At 36.5% G+C, this 20,722-nt stretch overlaps 1 protein-coding gene and 1 pseudogene across 2 annotated transcripts; one reads left to right on the forward strand and one right to left on the reverse strand.

Moving 5' to 3' along the window:
• The first annotated feature begins 4,745 nt into the window (after positions 1–4,745).
• Positions 4,746–8,126, forward strand: LOC103707812 (uncharacterized; annotated as a pseudogene).
• Positions 8,127–17,081: 8,955 nt separating this feature from the next.
• Positions 17,082–20,121, reverse strand: LOC103707811 (light-regulated protein, chloroplastic-like). 2 transcript variants are annotated; one of them, XR_003385867.4, is made up of 4 exons: positions 19,860–20,121; positions 18,747–18,905; positions 18,495–18,660; positions 17,082–17,299 (listed from the first exon to the last, which is right to left on the reverse strand). XR_003385867.4 is itself a non-coding variant. In XM_008792471.6 (3 exons), the coding sequence occupies exons 1-3, from the start codon at positions 20,027–20,029 to the stop codon at positions 18,561–18,563; spliced, it is 429 nt and encodes a 142-aa protein (XP_008790693.3). In that variant the 5' UTR covers positions 20,030–20,121; the 3' UTR covers positions 18,399–18,560. The 2 variants fall into 2 exon arrangements, 1 of the variants encoding a protein (XP_008790693.3); XM_008792471.6 differs by lacking the exon at positions 17,082–17,299 and having other exon boundaries at positions 18,399–18,660.
• Between the last annotated feature and the right edge of the window lie 601 nt (positions 20,122–20,722).

The following is a 20,722-nucleotide window of genomic DNA, read 5'->3' on the forward strand; positions in this document are numbered from 1 at the left end:
TTGTGTTATAATAATATAATATGTTGAAATGGTTATTAGACTGACTAAGATTTCTGAGGAAAAGAACCAAATAACTTGCACGTTTGGTCCGGATAAGGCTTGCCACACGCACCACAAAAGAAAAAGGACAAAAACTAAAGCATATCAACATGGTCAAAAGAAAAAGCCCATTTGATGCAATGAATCCGATCTTAATGGTTCATAGACTAATTTTAGTGTCACTATCAAGTCTGCGCGTTTAGTACCAGTCAACATTTGTTAATTGCATGCAGCCCAGATGACAACGATGGATCACGGAAGCTCCCCCGTTCATTTATATCTTGTCAAGTAAGTTGCAAGCACAAAGCCATGCCTTCATGCTGACCAATGCATCCAAGGTCTCCGTGAAGGAAAAGAAAAGGTGTCCTCGCAGTGGACCAATCTATACACTCTATCCATTTTTCAGATCATCAATTTCTTTTAGCAATCTTAAAATAGTAGTTCTTGGTTGCATTCCTCCGTCAAGCATAATAGATTAAAGCTCGTTTGGAAATATTTTTAGAGAGTCAGAAAGTACTTTTTTTAAAGCGCAAAAAATATTTTCAAATGATATAGTAAAATATGATTAGAAAAAAATGCTTTCAGTTTTCCAAAAAATAAAAAATATTTATTTGGAAAAAAATTACATTTTGGAGTTTTTTTCCTAAAAGCTCTATTTGGCTAATATCGGAAAAAGTCGTTTCTAGTTTCATAAAAATTTCGTGATAACTAAAATGCCCATGATATATTATATTATATTATAACATGTTATATTATTATACTATACAATATACTATTATATTATATTATATTATTATTATAATTTTTGAATATATATTAGTATGTTACTATATCATATCATATCATATTATTATTCTATAAAATATTGCATCATATTTTATTATACTATATATTTACACCTATCTCAACAATGCAACTGACAAGCAAGAATAACTGCCGCGTGGATTAGGTTTGATGAAACTAGAGTAGATAAAAATCACATGGCTCTTGTTGGACTGGGGGAAGAGTTCATCTAAAAGCAAGCCGAATATCTAGAACTTAGTTATGATCAACTGCAATACATGGAAATACACCAAAATGATTGAAGCGGTCTTCGAGATAATCTCAAATACATAACTGTAACCTAGATTGAAAGGATATGATTATTGCCCTGATAGTTGCAAAACAATCATACTAACAAGCATGCATAGTGGAGGATAACTAGCATCGATTATCAGAACTACTAAGAGGAGGGCCATATGTGGGAGCAATCATCTTATGTGCACTTAATATATGTTAGCATAAATAAGTAAAAATTGCACTTTGTAAAACCTTTTAAAAGTAAACCTAATGCATCTCTATCTTATCTTAATTTTACTCTATTATTTATCCTAGAAGCAGACGTAATAGATTTTTCTAGTAACCTAGTGCTATATCTTCCATAGCCCTGCACTACACCCTTCTACTACAATCTAACGCTATACCTTTTTACTATAGCCTATCCCTATATCTTTTATCCAGCAAACGGTGGTGTGACGATAACGAAAGTTTGTAAAAGTCAAAGCACTCAAATCGACGCTACTGTCTATCCTCCCTTGGACCACTTTCTGACTGATCCGATGTTGGTGGCATGCTCGTGCAAATCAACCCATACCATCTGACTTGTCACCACTCTACTCTATTGCATCAGGATGGAACTCTGCTCATGGGCCCCATAGCACTTTTGGATGGGACGGAAAGAGCACCAACAAGCCTTGTGGTATGTCTGGTGGGACATTGTGTAGTTTCCATCATGTTATTGCTAAAGAAAGTTAAGGAAGCACCTGTAGAGAAAATGACCATTATACTAAGACCACTTTTAGAGCTGTATGCAATATCTTCTATTTTGGTAGCGAAATGGTTTGAAAAACTTGTCTTCATGGTTGAAAGTTGATACATAAAGCCACAGTATGTTCCAACATGTCCTACGGTGAAGACAGCTAAACTCATCCTTGTGATGGATGAATCAGCTTATCAGCTAGCATATGAGATACTAAACCACAGTAAGTATGATGAGTTCCATGGTAAAGATGGCCAAATCCATTTTTGTGATGGACGAATTGGCTTATTAGCCACCATATAGGAGTACTAAGCCACATAATACTACATCGCGTTCATGGTGAAGATGGTTGAACTTATTCTTATGGTGGACAAATTGGCTTATCAACTAGTGTAAGAAAGTATTAGGGTTTGTGAAGAACCTAAATTGGAGGCTTTGGCTCATCAAGATGTAACTGTTGAAGAAGATATAATAGAACCCAAAGATTCCACTAACCAAGCATAGCAAAAGTTATGCCAATAAGGCCGCAGTATACTGAACTATTAAGGGATATTTTAGTCAATATATGATCGAAATTTGAGATTATCAATCATGAGTCACAAAGGATCGCCGGTGAAGTTGGAAAATTATTGCCGACATTAGTTCTTGATCATTTGCTCAAGTGAAAGTTAAAAATATAACAGCTTTGTAACCGGCCGTAGGCGTCACAAGAACTAGAGGGCAACCTTATAAAAGGGAGCTTTCGAAAGTTTTTTATATGATATATGTTCCATTTGCCGAGGGGGCGTATGACAATGTAAGGGCCGATTTGGTTTGGTACCTGACATTACGAATAATCAAAGACTCTCATATAGATTATGGATAGTATAGATCTCAATACTATACAAAAGCTACTAGAAAATCAGAGAAATAATGAATTCAATTTGAAAGCAGATAAATAATTATTATCATATTATCTAGTTAGGAATTCTATACCTGACATTACGTTCTTTATAAACCTTTTATCATTTGATAGTGAAATTACATTTTTATTTCATTTCCAATGATGTGACCAAATAATGGTGTTATATTTGTGTTATTGACCTATTTATTCGTTATTCTTAACTTTAAAAAGTGGCTTAACTTCTTAATTTTTAATTTCAAAAGAACCCTAAAAAACTTTAACTAGATTTCTTTTTTAAATCTTAAAAATATTTAAAATATGCTAGAATCCCAAAGAAGAATGAATTCTAATGTTATTGGACTTTTAGAATAACAATAATAACCCTAATTAGATTTTAGCAACGAGCATGTGGCGTTTGGAGCAAAGGAGGCAAGACATCCTATCAGTTTTAGTCTCTCATTTTGAGCAAATTCTTCAGGGTCTCTAGCAAGCATGACCTAACTTGGACCTAGCCTATCTTTTATGGTAATTTTATAGGTGATGGTAAGGCAAGATCCTCCTCTCTGGTTGGCAAGAGTACCATACAAAAATTTAATTATTAATCGAAAAAACTCAAATCTAATTATAAATTGTGTACATGCTTTGAGTACTTGTTTGATGGAATCTAGGCATTGATTGTGACTCAATTAAATTGTTGTATATTGTGGCAGGATTAACAGAAAGTAAAATCTAGGAGGTGATATTGCCATTTATTTACAGCTTTATAGAGTTGAATGTTATATGAAAAAATGGCAACAAGTTTTGCAAGCATACTTACCAAGAAATAGAGGTTATTTTGTGACCAAATCACATAAAGTGATTTAATGGGCCTAAACCGACCTTTTTCAAGCCAATATGGATTCATCGGAATCTCCGAGTCTTGTAGTATAGGTAAAGATGCAAAAAGTGAGAGAGAAAAGAGAGAGGAAAAAGAAGCAAAAGCAAGCTCTCTTTGCACATAGAAATATGCATATAATGATACGATGAAACAATAAATTGTCATCTAAACATAATATCTAGATTCTGTGCATAACATACATACATACATACATACATATACATACATACATATATATATATATATATATATATATATATATATATATATATATAGCCAGATTGAGCTACATTCGAGTGGAGATCCACTCAAATCTTGATTGAACGATGGGGATTCTACATCGATGGTCTGAATCGTTGGTGTATTTTACTCCCTCTAAATTACTTATATACCAAAAATCATATAGTTTAAATAAACTTAGCGTATGCATCAAGTAGTCTAAAAATGGACAGTATAAATTACACTAAATTATATATATTATTTTGATCATTTATATATAGATTAGGAATATGCAAATCACATCATTTTTAGCATATAAATATTTTAAAAATAATAGATCATATTCAACGATTCAGTCCAACTGAATCTGAATGAAGAAAGATTGCAGTATAGCGAAGTTCACTCTCTTTCTTTATATATATATATAATGTAAATGTAAATTATTTTTTTTTTTTGGCTAGGAAAGAAGGAGAAGGGAGGAGGAAGGGACAAGCCCACCCTCGCGTAGCAGCCCCCACTGAGCCCCCATCCCGCTAGGAGAATGTTTGATGTGGGCAGAAATGACCATATGTTTTGCACCCCGAACGGTTTTACTCATATCCTTTCCATCTGTGGGCTCGGCTCAGTTACCCCTCTGGGCTCCGGCACGAATACCACGTGTGAGTACGTCACACCTAGCATCACCGAGGCTACCAACAGAGCGATACGTCCTTCCAAATCCCGTGTTCGAGTATAGAGCATTTGGTCTGCACAATTTAACCAACGTCCGTGCGTTTTGAACTCGAAATCACTTAGTTAGAAGTAAGGCCACGTTTTCACTGCGCTACTACCTAAGTGGTAACTGTAAATTGTTTTAGTTGGGTAAAAGAAGGGCACTGATAAATAACGGGCGTTATTGTGATAATTGGTACAATCGTTAATAACGATTTTGACGGCGTCGAAGCCATCTTCACGACGCTGGGAACACGAAATAACCGATCGGCCACGAGCGCGGCCCCTGAGGTGCCCCGGCTTCGAAGCTATGATTCCAATCCCTCGAAGACCCCCTCTGCTTCTTCTGAGAGAGATCAGACCCTCTCTGGCCGGAAGAAACCCTTCTCTCGATCTCCCTCTCCCATCCCATCTCCTCCTCTTATTCTTCTATAGCTCGGAAACCCTCCAAGATGCCGGCGACGATCTCGCTCGGGAGATCTCCGATCTCCTCCGCCACACCGCCAACTGGAAGCCCGCCATGGCCGCATCCGGGATTCCCCGCCGGCTGACCCCGGCATCGGTCTCCGACGTCCTCTGCCGCGGCAAGGTGCTCGACCCCAAACGCCTCCTGGATTTCTTCTACTGGTCAGGATCCCAAATGGCTTCTCCTCAGAATTTGAATTCTTTCTCAACTCTTGCCGTTATACTCTGTAATTCCGGCCATTTCCCCCTCGCCAATGGTCTTCTGGAGCGGATGATCAAGACCAATTCCCCGGCTTCCTCCATTTTAGATTCTATCGCCGATGGCTTTGCCCGCACGGAAGGATCCAATTCGGCGGTCTTCGACGTGCTGGTCGATACTTATAAGAAAATGGGCATGCTGAAGGAGGCCGCCGAAGTGGTTTTATTGATGAAAGGTGGCAGCTTTTTGCCTGGTTTGAGGTGTTGTAATGCACTGTTGAAGGATCTTTTAAGAGCCAATTTGATGGATTTGTTCTGGAAGGTGTATGATTGTATGCTGGAGGTGCCATTGGGGCACGATGTTTACACTTATACTACTTTGATCAGCGCTTATTTTAAGGTTGGCAATGTCGATTCCGCGAAACGGGCCTTCTTTGAGATGAAGGAGAAGGGTTGCAGTCCAAGTGCCGTGACGTATAACACATTGATAACTGGGTTCTGTAGAGTTGGAGCTCTCGGGGATGCTTTTGAGTTGAAGGAGGATATGGTGAGGAAAGGTCTAGTTGCTGATGGTTATACTTACGGTGCGCTTATCAATGGCTTGTGCAAGAATCGCAAGTCCAAGGAAGCAAGACAACTGTTGGATGAAATATCACGCATAGGTATAAAGCCTGATATCATCTCTTACACTTCTTTGGTTGACGGCTTTATGAGAGAAGGCAACATCGATGAGGCCTTTGCAGTAAGGGATGAGATGGTGGCAAATGGAGTGCAGCCGAATGTGGTCACCTATAACAATCTCATTCGTGGAGTGTGTAAAATGGGTAAAATGGATAAGGCACACGAGCTCTTGAGGGAGATGATTCGAACTGGTTGGAAGCCAGATGCAATGACTTATAATGTGGTCATCGAGGGGCACATCCGAGAACAGGATTTGCAAGGGGCTTTTCGATTGCTTGATGAGATGAAGAGTAAGGATGTGTCACCTAATTTGTACACTTACAGTGTGATTATTAATGGGTTGTGCCATTGTGGAGAGTCAAGGCAGGCTGATGGTTTGTTGGAGGAAATGGTTGCAAGGGGCTTGAAGCCAAATGCAGTCATTTATGCTGCTCTTATTTCAGGTCACTGCAGGGAAGGTAAAATTATAGAAGCATGTGAGACTTTAGATAAGATGACTGAAAGAAACATTTCCCCTGATGCATTTTGTTACAATTCCCTTATAATGGGTCTATGTAAGACAGGAAAAATGGAAGAGGCATTGAGGTATTTTGCTGAAATGCTTGGGAGAGGGTTGTTGGCTAACACATTCACATATGGAGCCTTTATTCATGGTTATTGTAAGTCTGGGAATATGCATGAGGCAGAGAAGTACTTCCAAGAGATGCTTAGTCATGGTTTAAAGCCCAATGATATCATTTATACAAACCTTATCGATGGCTACTGCAAAGGTAATGATGTTGCAAAGGTCTTCTCCACACTTCATTCCATGTTAGAAAGTGGTGTGCTACCAGACGTGCAAACATACAGTGTGGTTATTCACAGCCTTTCAAAGAGCGGGAAGATGCAAGAGGCTTTCCAGATCTTTTCAATGCTTCAGGATAAAGGATTGGTTCCTGATGTGTACACTTATAGCTCACTTATGTTTGGGCTCTGTAAGATAGGTGACATAGAACAGGCTTTACTTCTCCATGATGAAATGTGTGGCCGAGGTGTAGAGCCAAATATTGTTACCTATAATGCTTTGATTGACGGCATTTGCAAGTCGGGCGATTTGAAGGGCGCCACAAAGCTTTTCAGTAGCATCTTAGAGAAGGGTTTAGTGCCAAATGGTGTGACATACACTATAATGATCGATGGCAACTGCAATGCAGGAGAAATGTCTGAGGCATTTAGACTATATGATGAAATGCTGTCGAGGGGAATCTTGCCTGATAAGTTTACATACACTGCTCTTATTGGTGGATGCTGCAAAGTTGGGAACTTGGAGAGAGCTGTTGAATTGTTTAATGAAATGTTGCAGAAAGGCTTTGCAACTGTTCTCACTTTTAACACTTTGATTGATGGCTTTTGCAAGATTGGGAAGCTGCAAGAAGCAACTCAGTTGCTGCAAGTGATGGTGGACAAACAGATTTTGCCTGACAGTGTTACCTACACAACTTTGATTAATGGGCACAACAAGGCAGGAAAGATAAAGGAGGCATGCCAACTATTCTCAGAGATGCAGGAAAGGAATCTCATGCCCAATGCAGTAACTTATACATCACTTATTGAAGGGCTCAGCAGAGCAGGAAACATGTCGGAGGCATCAGCATTGTTCAGGGAGATGATGGATAAAGGTATAAAGCCTGATGAAGCAACTTACGATGTAATGATTGACACTCCGTGTAAAGAAGGAAACTTAGTTGAGGCATTCAAGTTGCAGGATGCCATTATTGCAAAAGGCATCCAATGAGCAGTGCCATGCATGTCACACTGATAGGCGGCCTTTGCAGAAAGGGTGATTTTTCTGAAGCATTGAAGTTACTCAATGAAATGCAAAAGCAAGGAATCAAACCTGATAATGCTCAATGCATGTCACCAGTTCATGGCTTTCACAAAAAAGGATTCGTTGATGAAGATCAGCTTTTGAAGATTATGGTGAGTAATTTGGCTGCCCGAAGGTATTGCTTTGAGCAGTTCAGTTGAAGGTTGTGAAGAAATGGTGAATGTTGAGGAAGTATGTAGGTTTACTTGAAGCATAAATAGCTAAGGACATTCTGTTTGTCCATACTAAATTACATGAGAACAATAAATAGCCTATCTTCTTCATGATCAGCTATTACCTCCCAAGGTAGTTATGCTGGTCTGAGATGCAAATTAGAAGCATAAATGTTTTGCTTAATTTGTAATATTATAGCTATCTCAATCCTTCAATCATCTGGTTTTCGCTGCCATTCCTCGCATAGTTTTCTTGGTACAACTATGATGCTTCTGATTGTGAAAGGAGCTAAAACATTTCTGTGAAATGCTACTTTGTTGAGTGTCTGTACAAAGCCGGATGCAATCAAACATCTACCATATCATGTTAGCTTGGGTAGAATTAACTACAATTCCGTCTTATGTTACTGGCCTTTTATTTTTTTGCACCTCATTATTGACATGATTAATAACCTAAATTTTGCATCCAGTTTCTAAAACTGGAGACCAGTCATAAGCAAAAAGATTGCCCACCAGATAGGACGGGGAGCAGTCATCATTCTCAGCAGTACCAGTCATTTTGAAAAGATAACTTATTTGAAGTGTTTAGAATATGTTAGGCTATATTCTTAGAAAATATTCATATCAGACATATTTTTGTTTGATGTCATATGGCTGTTGCATTTGTGTTTTTCTTCCATTTGTGTCTTTCTGGTTGGTGATATACTGTTATTTTCTTTTCTTCATATGGTTAGTAGATAAGTAATCTATGATTTTTTTTTCCCTTCATATGATTAGCATATCATGTATTAACTTGTTCTATGATCTTTCTTTAACCCAACTTCTGAGATTCACCGAATCAGCTTCCTTTATTAGCAGAGCATGCATGAGGACAAACATATTCAAATATTTGTACAGAATCTAGGTTTCATTCTGACAGCCTAAGGCACTGAATTTTCATTCTTGCGAATCTTTTCTTGAAGACTCGGCTATCTATTAACCTGGCCTAAAATTCTTGGGGCTGCAAGTGACCTCCACAACTAAACTAAATCATTTTTGCTGTTTTGAATCACTCCAATTGATAATCAATTGCTCAGACATCTTTTAGTCTATCCTCATGACACCTCCCTGTGGGACAATTTTGTATAAGCACATTTGTCATCTCTTCCGTTGATCCAATCAAAGGACAAAAAAAGGGTTCCTTTAACTTGCTCAACTCAAATCTTTCTAAAAAAAATTTAGAAAATAAAAAAATTAGTGAAAGTAGGGTCTAGGTCCATTTTTCTTTCTTTAATGAATAATAAAACCGAATTACAAAGCCTCTTTTTATATTTATGAGGTCCATCTTTGCAATTTAAGTTGCATTCTTTTTCTAATTAAAAGAGGTTATAATTTTCTCAAAATAGACATGACTAGCAAAATAGTCATAAAAAAGTTAAAATTCTACAGAAGATAGATCTTAACTTCTACATCATTTTTGACTTCAATCACATCACCTAATTCTTTTTAGATTGGGAATATACTTAGTCAAGTTCTTCCCTAACAAAATTTTTTTTGCTTGACCAGCCTATTTTGAGGCCTAAATGAAGGAACTTAATCTTAATTGCTCGGTAGGCCACACCCTTATAAAGTATTGCCTTATCATAGAACTTGAAAAGGTATCCAATTTCAAACAAAAAAATGCATCTCAATTAGATACTTTAGAAGTTTGGTGCATAATTCAGCTTCCTAATATGGCAAATCTCGCTCCTATGCACTATCCAGTCCTTTCTGTAATGACCATAGTGGTCCATATTGATTTTAATGATCCTTTTGGATCAGCCACATGGCATCACTTACTAATTTCTGACTCTTGGTGAAGATCATTGTTCTACAACACAACCATCTTCATGTGCTCCTGCAAATAATTAAGCATTGAAGTTGTAAATTGGATGCATGGCACTGGTTGTCTGCCTCTATATGCTTTTTGTATCTTTTACTTTCAGAAGTAATTAACAATAAATGGATTCTAACATGGTTCAAAGTATCCTCAACCACCATGGGTCCGAATGCAAAATAAAGTGCAAAGTGCAAGGGAACTTCACAATTAGCACAAAAAAAAACACTTGTGAGTTGCAAGACAAAAATTAGATGTTTTAGAAATATCTTATGCATCCACCACTGAACTAACATATTCATTCAGTAGCAAAACTGTCTTCACTAGAGAAAATATTTTTATTACTGAATGGATATATTTGTTGAGAGCTAGATGCACATATTTCTAATGCTAAGGGCAGGATCTGTTTAGTGCTGGATGTGGAATGTGGATGGAATGCATCTGATTGAGCCAGGGGTTTGAAACTGTTCCATTCCTGGTACAAGAAATAGGTCCAAATCTGCAAAAATGGAAATGAAAATCCAAATTTTTCTACAACTTTTATATCACCGGAACATCAAAATCATTAGATAGCAATCTAGCAGTTCACCTGAGCTTGGGGAAACTGAAAACGATGACAGCAAGTTGAATTTGAGCCAAATAGCAATAACTTATTCCAATATCACACTAGGCTGACTTGTTTGGCTAGTTGTCTTTGTGGATAGACTCGAGGTTTTAAAAAAGAATGATCCAATCATAGTAAATTACTGTTCAGATATCAGTGAATCCCATGCAAATCTATTAGCATACTTGATATCTAATTTCTATTTGCTGCGGGCATCTATGGAGGTCCTTGAGAAAGGATTTGGTTGTGTAGGTTCTTCACCAAAAGGTCAGGAGCTTTTTAATCCTGGGTTTTGAAAAAGCAAGTAGTACTTCCTTGCCTCCAAGATTCTCTATTTAATGAAAGTGATGTAGGGCAGTCTAGGTAATGGAATCTAGTAGGGTTTAGGATAGAGCTAAAACATATATGTTGCTAGAAAATTGGTTTCAGACTAAGGGCTTCGATCAAAGTTAAACCATGAAGGGTTTAAAATGCGAGACCTATTATAAAATGTTGCTGGAATTTCAGGTTTAGAACTGAGTTTTCAATTAAAGTGATCTAGAAAGGTATCATAGTAGAGAAAAGAGGATTTTAAAAGAGGTAATTTGATGATTTATATCTAATCTAGGGTTTAGGATTGTAGGGCTTGAATTGAAATTTTAAGTGTTCATGCACTTGACTAACCAAATCAAGTTCTACTGGATTTTTTTTTGGAAAACATTGATGTTTTATAACACAAAAGACATCTCAGAAGGGAAATTGAAATGAAATATCACAAACAAAGGAAAACATGATTGGATGGTAGGCTGTTTGGATATCAAGAGAAGTAATTTAGGAACATTAGTACGAAGTAACTATGGAAAGGCAGAATCCTACGTGAAGACAAATAGAGAAGAAATAACTTGAAGCATAGAAAATAATGAAATGGTAAAAGAAAAGAGGATAACAAACTCACTTCGGGACCTAAGAATCACACCAACGTTATTATAAAATACCTTCATAATGCATAGTTACAATACATGGTTACTGCAGCATAATTAGTGTCTTCAACAGTACTTGCTATATTAACTTGCCTCATCAAACTATCAAAAATGTAATTTGAGATCTTTAGTATCAGTCTTTGATATTAAATGACCCACTAAAAACTAAAAATAAACAGGAAAAAAAGGAACATACAAAGGAGTTTTTGAAAACACCAAAAATGTTTTGCCCTTTTGCAAGCATGTCATTGCTCCTTAAGGACGAAGAATCCCTTGAAGCTCGAACTACATATGATATTATGAAACTCATGGTTTATTGTGAAATAATGGATTCATGATTATTTTACGGTTAAGCACTATTTGTGAACTATGAACTCCATATTTATAAAAATTATATTTTTGTTATGAAAAGAATAATTTCATGATTATTCTACTGTTAAATGCTTATTTATGGGCTATGAACTCTATAAAGTTATTTAATATTTTATTTATGTGTAATTCAAGAAATATGACATAAGAAAAATTGTCTTAAGAACTATGGTAAAAAGGCTCTCAAATAGCTATATATGGCCCTTAAAAGTGGGGTAGATCGATATTCAGTTTCATACAACTTTGCCAGCGAGTAATAGTAGTTGGCATATGACCCTGCCAGTGGATAATAGTAGTTAGCATATGACCCTTCCAGTGGATAATAGTAGTTTACATACGACCCTACCAATGGATAATAGTAGTTGACATACGACCCTACCAATGGATAATAGTAGTTATTATTTGCCGATTATGGCCCTATTACGGATATAATAGTGATCTTAACATTTAGTCTGAGAGTAGTAATTTGATCAATCATATGGTTAAATAGTAAATAATTTATAATTTTATTTATGCTACACACCAGGAACCATATTGATGAAATATGAATGATTTATGAATGCATTATTGGCTTTATGACTTATTTTAATATATTGTACTATAAAATACTTTATTTTGTAATATCTGTTATTTTCATTAAATTATGCATTGACATGTAGAAACTTATGCTTGATCCGGTAAAGTAGTGAAAAGTTTACTTACTGAGCTGTATCGCTCAAAATCTCTATTTTTATTTTTCTTTCCTCAGGCAAATAGGATCAGTAGGTATGAAGGATGGTTCAGGCTTGGAGTTCACATTAGAACAGAAATTTAGTTTTTTGATTGATTATGAATTTGCAGTTAAATAATTTTTTTGAATATTGAGGATTATGGTTTTGGTTTTATGTTTGGATTTAGACGCTCTGAACCAGTATTGGTTGCATTTAATGAATAATGAAATTGAATTCATATTTATTCTATTATATTTGAAATGGAATTGAAAGCTAAATGAAATGTTTGGCTTCGTTTTATCATGGGTTGTACTCCTTGGTAGCACTGTCATATCATGCTCTGAATTTAGGGCATGACAAATATGGTATCAGAGCAATAGATTTGATCGTGGGTAGAAAATTAAGCTTAAGGTTATGATTCATTAAGATAGGCGCAGGATAAGTGTAAAAGAGTTGATTTAGATCAGAGTTGCGCAATGGAAGCATGGTGGAGTAGAAGACTCAGTATCCTTAAAGAATGAAGGCACATTAAATTTTGAGGATGAAACTTTATTAAGGGGGAAGAATGTGAGGGTCCGGTCCATTGACCGGCCCAAACGTGCTTCGGGCTTATGGGCCGGCCCAAAGAGGCCATTCCAAGGTCACCTTTCCTGTAGCACGACGAAGCAGAGAAGAAAACTCCGATAGGAGTCTTCTTCCTCATCTGCTTCTGGTGGAAATTGGGCACTCTCAAACTATCAAAAAAGTGTCTATAACAGTACTTGCTATATTAGTGTCTTCAACGGAGAAGCAGAGAAGACACTAATTTAGCATAAACTTGGCTCATCAAACTATCAAAAATGTAATTTGAGATCTTTAGTATCAGTCTTTGATATTAAATGACCCACTAAAAACTGAAAATAAACAGGAAAAAAAGGAACATACAAAGGAGTTCTTGAAATCACCAAAAATGTTTTGCCCTTTTGCAAGCATGTCATTGCTCCTTGAAGACGAAGAATCCCTGAAGCTTGAACCACATACGATATTATGAAACTCATGATTTATTGCAAAATAATGGATTCATAATTATTTTACCATTAAGCACTATTTGTGAATTATGAACTCTATATTTATGAAAATTATATTTTTGTTATGAAAGAATAATTTCATTATTATTTTACTGTTAAATGCTTATTTATGGGTTATGAACTCTATAAAGCTATTTAGTATTTTATTCATGTATAATTCAAAAAAATGACTTAAGAAAAATTGTCTTAAGAACTATGGCAAAAAGGCTTTCAGATAGCTACGTATGGCCTTTAAAAGGGGGGTAGATAGACATTCAGATCCTACCAGCGGATAATAGTAGTTGGCATACAACCTTACCGGTGGAATAATAGTTAGCATACGACCTTGCTAATGGATAATAGTAGTTATTGTTTGTCGATTACGGCCCTATCATGGGTATAATAGTAATCTTAGCATTTAGTCTGAAAATAGTAATTTGATCAATCATATGGTTAAATAGTAAATAATTTATAATTTTATTTATGCTACATACTAGGAACCATATTTATGAAATATGAATGATTTATAAATGCATAATTGGCTTTATGATTTGTTTTAATATATTGCACTATAAAATACTTTATTTTGTAATATTTGTTATTTTCATTAAATTATGCATTGATATGCAAAAACTTATGCTTGATTCGGTAGGGTGGTAAAAAGTTTACTTACTGAGTTGTGTTGCTCAAAATCTCTATTTTTATTTTTTTCTCCTCAGGCAAATAGGATCAGTAGGAACAAAGGATGGTTCAGGCTTGGAGTTTGCATTAGCAGAGCAGAAATTTAGTTTTTTGGTTGATTATGAATTTGCAGTTAAATAATTTTTTTGAATATTAAGGATTATGGTTTTGGTTTTATGTTTCGATTTAGACGTTCTGAACCAGTATTGGTTGCATTAAATGGATAATAAAATTGAATTCCTATTTATTCTATTATATTTGAAATGGAATTGAAAGCTAAATGAAATGTTTGGCTTTGTATTATCGTGGGTTTACCCTAGGTAGCACTGCCATGTCATGCTCTGAATTTGGGGCATGATAAATATGGTATCAGAGCAATAGATTTGATCGTGGGTAGAAAATTAAGCTTAAAGATAAGTGTAAAAGAGTTGGTTTAGATCATAGTTGCGTAATGGAAGTATGGAGTAGAAAAAGACTCAGTATCTTGAAAGAATGAAGGTATATTAAGTTTCGAGGATGAAACTTTATTAGGGGGGAAGAATGTGAGGGTTTGACCGGCCCAAACTTGCTTTGGGCTTGTGGGCTGGCCTCTTTGGGCCAGCCCAAGGTCACCTTTCATGTGGCACAATGAAGCAGAGAAGAAAACTTCGATAGGAGTCTTCTTCCTCATCCGCTTTTGGTGGGAATCATGCATTCTCAAAGCAATTCGAATTCATCTAGAACTCGAAGACTTCACCTATTTAATCACCGTCCTCCTCCTTGGATTTTCTCCACCAGAATCGCTAAAGATCGTCGTAGATTCCAAACATTCTTCTCGAGTCTCCTCCTCGATTCGTCACCGGAAAGAGTCTCTGAGAAGCCTCACCGGACTGAGGTATAAGCTCTCCTTCTTCTTCTCTTCATTCCTTTGTGTTTGCAGCTTTTGATCCCAGGGATTGGAGCCGACAATCACCAGATTTGCATCCGAAACAAGGTACCCCAGTTTCAATTCTCTTTCCCCTTCTTCCGAGTACACCGCTGTTATCAACCGCCCTCTACTAGCCATCACCACCGCCCACTGCCACCTTGCCAGACCACCTTGATTACAGCCACTTGTCGCTCCTCTTTGTCCTCTATTTACTAAGGAAGAAAGAAAAAAAGAAGAGAAGAAAGAAGATGAAGAGGAAGAGAGAGAGAGAAATGTTCCTCTCTTTCTCTCTCTTATCTTCTCTCTTCTCTTTGTTCCTTTCTCTACTTTCTCTCTCTAGAAGATTTATGAAATCTTGAATCAGCTCTTGTCGACATGATCTACGAACCCAAATTGACCCCTAGAAAGAGGCCTTGAACTGTCTTAGTTCTTGGGCCACCTATTGGACCGATCATCCTGGCCCTATTGAATGTCTCTGAAACCCTCATTGATGAACCTTGTTTATTGATCTTGGTCTGATTGAGTCCGATTCATTAAGCAAATTGTCTAGACCTGGCCCACATAAAACCACCATCCGCCCGGTCAAGACTTCTTATATTGATTGATTTTTCCATACGACCTTGCCAGCGGGTAATAGTAGTTGGCATACAACCCTGCAAGTGGAAAATAGTAGTTGGCATACGATCTTACCAATGGATAATAGTAGTTAGTGTTTGTCGATTACAGCCCTATCACGAGTATAATAGTGACCTTAGCATTTAGTATGATAGTAAATAATTTATAATTTTATTTATGCTATACACCACGAACCATGTTTATGAAATATGAATGATTTATGAATATATGGTTGGATTTATGATTTATTTTAATATATTGTACTATGAAATGCTTTATTTTGTATTTTTTTAATTATGCATTAACATACAAGTAGTGAAAGATTTACTTATTAAATCGTGTCGCTCATAAATCTCTATTTTTGTTTTTCTCTCTTTAGATGAATATGATTAGTAGGAACGAAGAATGGTCCAGGCTTGAAGTTCGTGTTAGCAAGCTTAGCGATCTAAAAAGCAGAACAGAACTTTAGTTTTTCAGTTGATTGTGAATTTGTAGTTACTGATTTTTTGAATATTGAGGATCATAGGTTTAGTTTTATATTTGGATTTAGATGCTCTGAACTAGTATTAGTTGCATTTAATAGATAACGAAATTGAATTCCTATTTATTCTATTGTATTTGAGATGGAATTGAAAACTAAATGAAATGTTTGGCTTCATGTTATCATGAGATGTATCCCTCGGTAGCACGGCCATGTCATGCTCTGGATCTGGGACGTAGCACTAAGTCTTATATTGTCAACACATGAAAAGATATAATAAACTATGGTGCTTTCTTTTAGTGCTCACCGGAAAAGTCTATATGTTTAGACCTTAGGCACCTAGTATGGAGGGCGTGGTGATGCAAGTTTACATCCTAGATGTGTTGACTAAGATAGTTCGTCATGAGTTATTTTCACAAAAACCCCAAAAGTTTTTGATTGATTTTACAAAATTATTTAGGAAAGGAACACACATGCACGATGTTGGGGACTGGATGCCCCCCATCTGAACACGCTTGGTGGGAACACTATCTGGTCCAGCTGAAACTGAGGTGATGCTGGAATGACATACTCACACGTGGGGTAACCCACGGGTCGAAAAGGGTATGAGCAAAATTTCTACCACCATCGAACATTTTCTGGTAAAAGAAGGGCCCAGTGGGGGCTGCTACGCGGGTGAGGTTTCCTCTCCCCTCTCCTATCTTCTACCAAAAAAAAAAAATAATGAAATGCTAATTCACATCACTTATCTGGAGCCAAGTAACTTCCCCAGTAACCCAAGTAATTAGGGATGTGTATGTTCCTGCAATTTAGAAGGTTCTTGATGCAAAAGAAAATGTCATTAATATTTATTTTTTGAATAGACCTCTACAAAAAATATAAATGTGCACACATTATGTTATTATGGAGGGCCATTGAAGAAAAGGGGAGTAGAGCGTTCATTTGGGGTTTTGAAACCACAATCTAAGGCAAACAAAAACCTCTATTTGTTTGCACCATACCTCGAACATCAGAAGCGACCAATGCATGATGTTAAAAAGACTACATTGTTAAAGAATGGACAAATGGGAGGCCGAATAAAGAGAGAAGAAGATATTTTCTAGGGAGAAATTATTTTACAAAGAAGACTAAACCCAGTTGAAGCCGAGAAGCTCAAATTCCATAGTCTATGGGTACTAGCACCTGAACGGCATAAGCAGGAAGGTTAGAGTGGAATAATTCAAATCTAGAATTAGTTAGCAACCGCTATAAAAAAAGGTTAGCAATAGTAATTAACTGAAACATGCAAGTAGGAACATTTTCAAGTAGTTATGAATTTGAAAGTGTGGAGTATAAAAGAAAGATTGTACAAAAAAAAGGAAGGAACCCTTCTACTATACAATCAATGCATCTTTTTATCTTCCATATTTGCTTCTTTATTATTTTTACTTTGCACTAGTTTTAACCTACTCCAGCAATGGTTAAGTCTGTCCAATGTATCCTTTTCCTTTCTATTTCTCTCTATAGCAAAGGTTTGTGCTACTCTAGCATCTTTTTTTGATAGTTTCAATCAATATATCTGTGTTTCTCGATCGTTTTGCATACTCTACTCTCTTAATAATGGTGAATCCTACTATGTATTACCTTGTTGTTATGTTAATGATTGTTGCAATATAAATGACTATTATTCCAATGTAGACGATGATGCTCATTCTTATGTGAATGATGATTGCATTTATAGGGATGGTTACCATAAGTGAACCATTAGATGATGTTTGAGTAGTCCTAAAGAAATAACAGCCTAAAACAAGGAATGATGATGAAAGTCAATGAGAAAAGAGTTGGCACCAATTCATAGTGCACTTAACTCCCTCGATTTATTTGTAGAGTTGTATAGCAATATCTAGAACCTAAGACAAATCATGAATCTTCATTGATGATGTATGAAAAAGAACTCACTACTTCTCTCATTGATCATAACAAATCTTATAATAAAATGCATGAAAAGAGGCTTTTTTTTCTTTTTCTTTTGATGCAAACAAAGAGGAAATTAAGAGAATTGCAGTTGAGAAAAGATGTCCCTTATATTAATCAATCCCTCATCTCCATCTCATGCAAGCAATTCTGCCAGAGCATCAGCACTCCCAAGGAATGAGATAGAAAAGAAGATGATGTTGTTATGGCTATTAAACATTGTTGATATACCTTTGAATGGAGCTATGGACAATATAACAGAACACATGGACTTCTACGAGATAGGTAGGCATAAAATGCAGGCTTTTAGTGTTCTATAACTCATGAATTTGAATGTAAGGAAACTCGATATATCCATTAACTTTTGAAACCAAATAGCCATATCTGACCTCCATGATACATGAACACAGACAGAGATGCATACCATGAAAGCCTTTATTTCTTTTCTTGATTCTAGCATTCTCACATACAGAAAGCATGAATTTAAACTCTATTCTTTTATCTGGGCTGTGTCCTCGTAAACGCCCTTTTGGTATTCTGGTTCGCAGAACTCTCCTCCAAGATCATCACATGCTTCACCAGGGAACACCCTATAACATGCACAAAAGATTATTACATGGCATGACGACTTAGTTGCTTGCTTGTGTTAGTAGGTCTAAGATGGCAACGAACATACCTTTTTGGCTCGTTGTACTCCACATACTCTCGCTCGACCTCTTCTGAACTCGCTTTAGCTCCAGTATTGCTGGCTGGAGCTGCAGGCTTCACTTCAGGAAACATCTCCACGTCGCATGCTTCTCCACCAATTGTTTCACAGGCTTCTGCAGGAAAGACACTGAAAACACATATATAAAGCATGTTATCTTATTTGGTTTTGCTGATTGGTCATGCAACTAGAGGAGCTACTACTTTGTATAATTCCTGTCAATGTGCATAATACCCAATTGGTATCAGAATTGGTGTTGTGAACCCACTAGATAAAGGCTCAAACCTGCAGGATTCTTAATTACCACCCCTTGCTCACTTACTTGCAGACATATACTTCAGAAACACAAACATATTCAAAAGGAAGAATGGTTGGTTTGCATGTAGCTGTGGGATAGATAGGCTTTATGCAGGTTTCGATTTATTTATTTATATTTATGGTGCATGAAACATTTCCTTTTTTAGGTAATTTTCATTCTTTTATTCAGTCTCTAACCTAGACAGTGAAACTTGTGACATGGAGAATCATGTGCTTTTATCATTATTTATATTGCAAGAAGCATAATGACATTTAATTTTTGCACAAATACTAACAGTACTTGAGAACTTGTATATTGATATGATTTATACATGTCATTTGTACATTATTTAAGTATTTTCAAAACAATATATATATATATATATATACACACACGTCATTTATATATGTGATATTGTCTATGTGTGTATGACTGTCTCCATGAATCTTATTTTTCAGGAATTCGGACAAAATAACACCGCATATGATCCGAAACACCAACCCAATAACCAGTCATGGGTAATTGTTGCTGGATTTCAAACTAATATGCAGCTTGATTACATTAAGGAGCAGCTAAGTCACCCATGCATGTGGTAAATTAGAGGCAGAAAGGTAATTCGACTTTGCACTCATAATTGGATAAATTTCATGATCACCACTATTTTTCACAACCATGATTGTTCCCTTGATGTGTATGTTTTTTTATAGAATTTTTAGAAGGACATATAGCATTTTCTTATCACTAGAGTGAGAAGCATTAGATGAAGGGAAAGAAGGCTAACATACGAAGATGAGGAGCTGTAGTCGACCGTGGAGGTCTCAGGGGTAGCTGAAGCCATGGCTCGAGGGCAGAGGACTGTTCTACAAGGCCTGGATGATGATCTCCTTGTCACCAAGCTCTTGGTGCCTTTGAATGGCGATGGCCCTGGGAGACACACTGCTGCTGCTGCTTGCATCCTGATCGATGGCTCTTGGGGTTCCTTTGGATGACTCTTGAGATGGAGCTATTGCTGTTTAAGAGGGCATGTTGGTGGGATTGGATAAGGAACCCATCGCTCTCCATAGGATGGCAAGATATTTGTGGCAGGATAAGGAAGTTGGGATTTTTTTTTTCTTTTTGTTTTTTTTTTTTCCTTTTTCTCTTCCCAATTTTTAGTGGCAGTAAGTAGACACCATCAGCTTGTAAGATTTGCTCCTTTTGTTCTCATCTAATAGATTTTTTTTGGTTCATGGGAAAGACAAAATGGCATCTCAATTTAAGCACATAGATGGTGTTCCTTTAATGGTCCATTGATGTGAGAAGGAATACTAGTCAGGTGCATCCACGTGAATGAAACTGACTGATTGGGATTTTGGACCTTATCTAAGCAAGAACCACATCGAAAAGTCCAATAAAGATGGAATTTTGGTGTTCTCTTTTAAATCATTTTACGGATTCAATTGTCACGCCCCAGATTCAGAACATGACATGACCGTGCTACCGTAGGATATTGCCCACAACAACATGAAGCCCACAATAACACTTCATATAACATGATAGAAAATTTATTCAATATCATTTGCTAAACAAAAAGAAGCGGGTACAGAGCATCTAAACCTAACATATAAATTCATGGACATAATTAACTACACTTATTGCTAGCTTGCAA

Source organism: Phoenix dactylifera, chromosome 11 (genome assembly GCF_051530095.1).
Source record: "Phoenix dactylifera cultivar Ajwa chromosome 11, Ajwa_hap1_PhDact_Kaust_v1.1, whole genome shotgun sequence".
Classification (NCBI taxonomy): Eukaryota; Viridiplantae; Streptophyta; class Magnoliopsida; order Arecales; family Arecaceae; genus Phoenix; species Phoenix dactylifera.

Coding starts and splice junctions, on each gene's coding strand:
- LOC103707811 (XM_008792471.6), bottom strand. CDS start 20,029: ATGCAAGCAGCAGCAGCAGTGTGTCTCCCAGGGCCATCGCCATTCAAA. Junction 18,906..19,859: donor GACTACAGCTCCTCATCTTC/GTATGTTAGCCT, acceptor ATGTGTTTTCAG/TGTCTTTCCTGCAGAAGCCT. Junction 18,661..18,746: donor GAGTACAACGAGCCAAAAAG/GTATGTTCGTTG, acceptor TGCATGTTATAG/GGTGTTCCCTGGTGAAGCAT.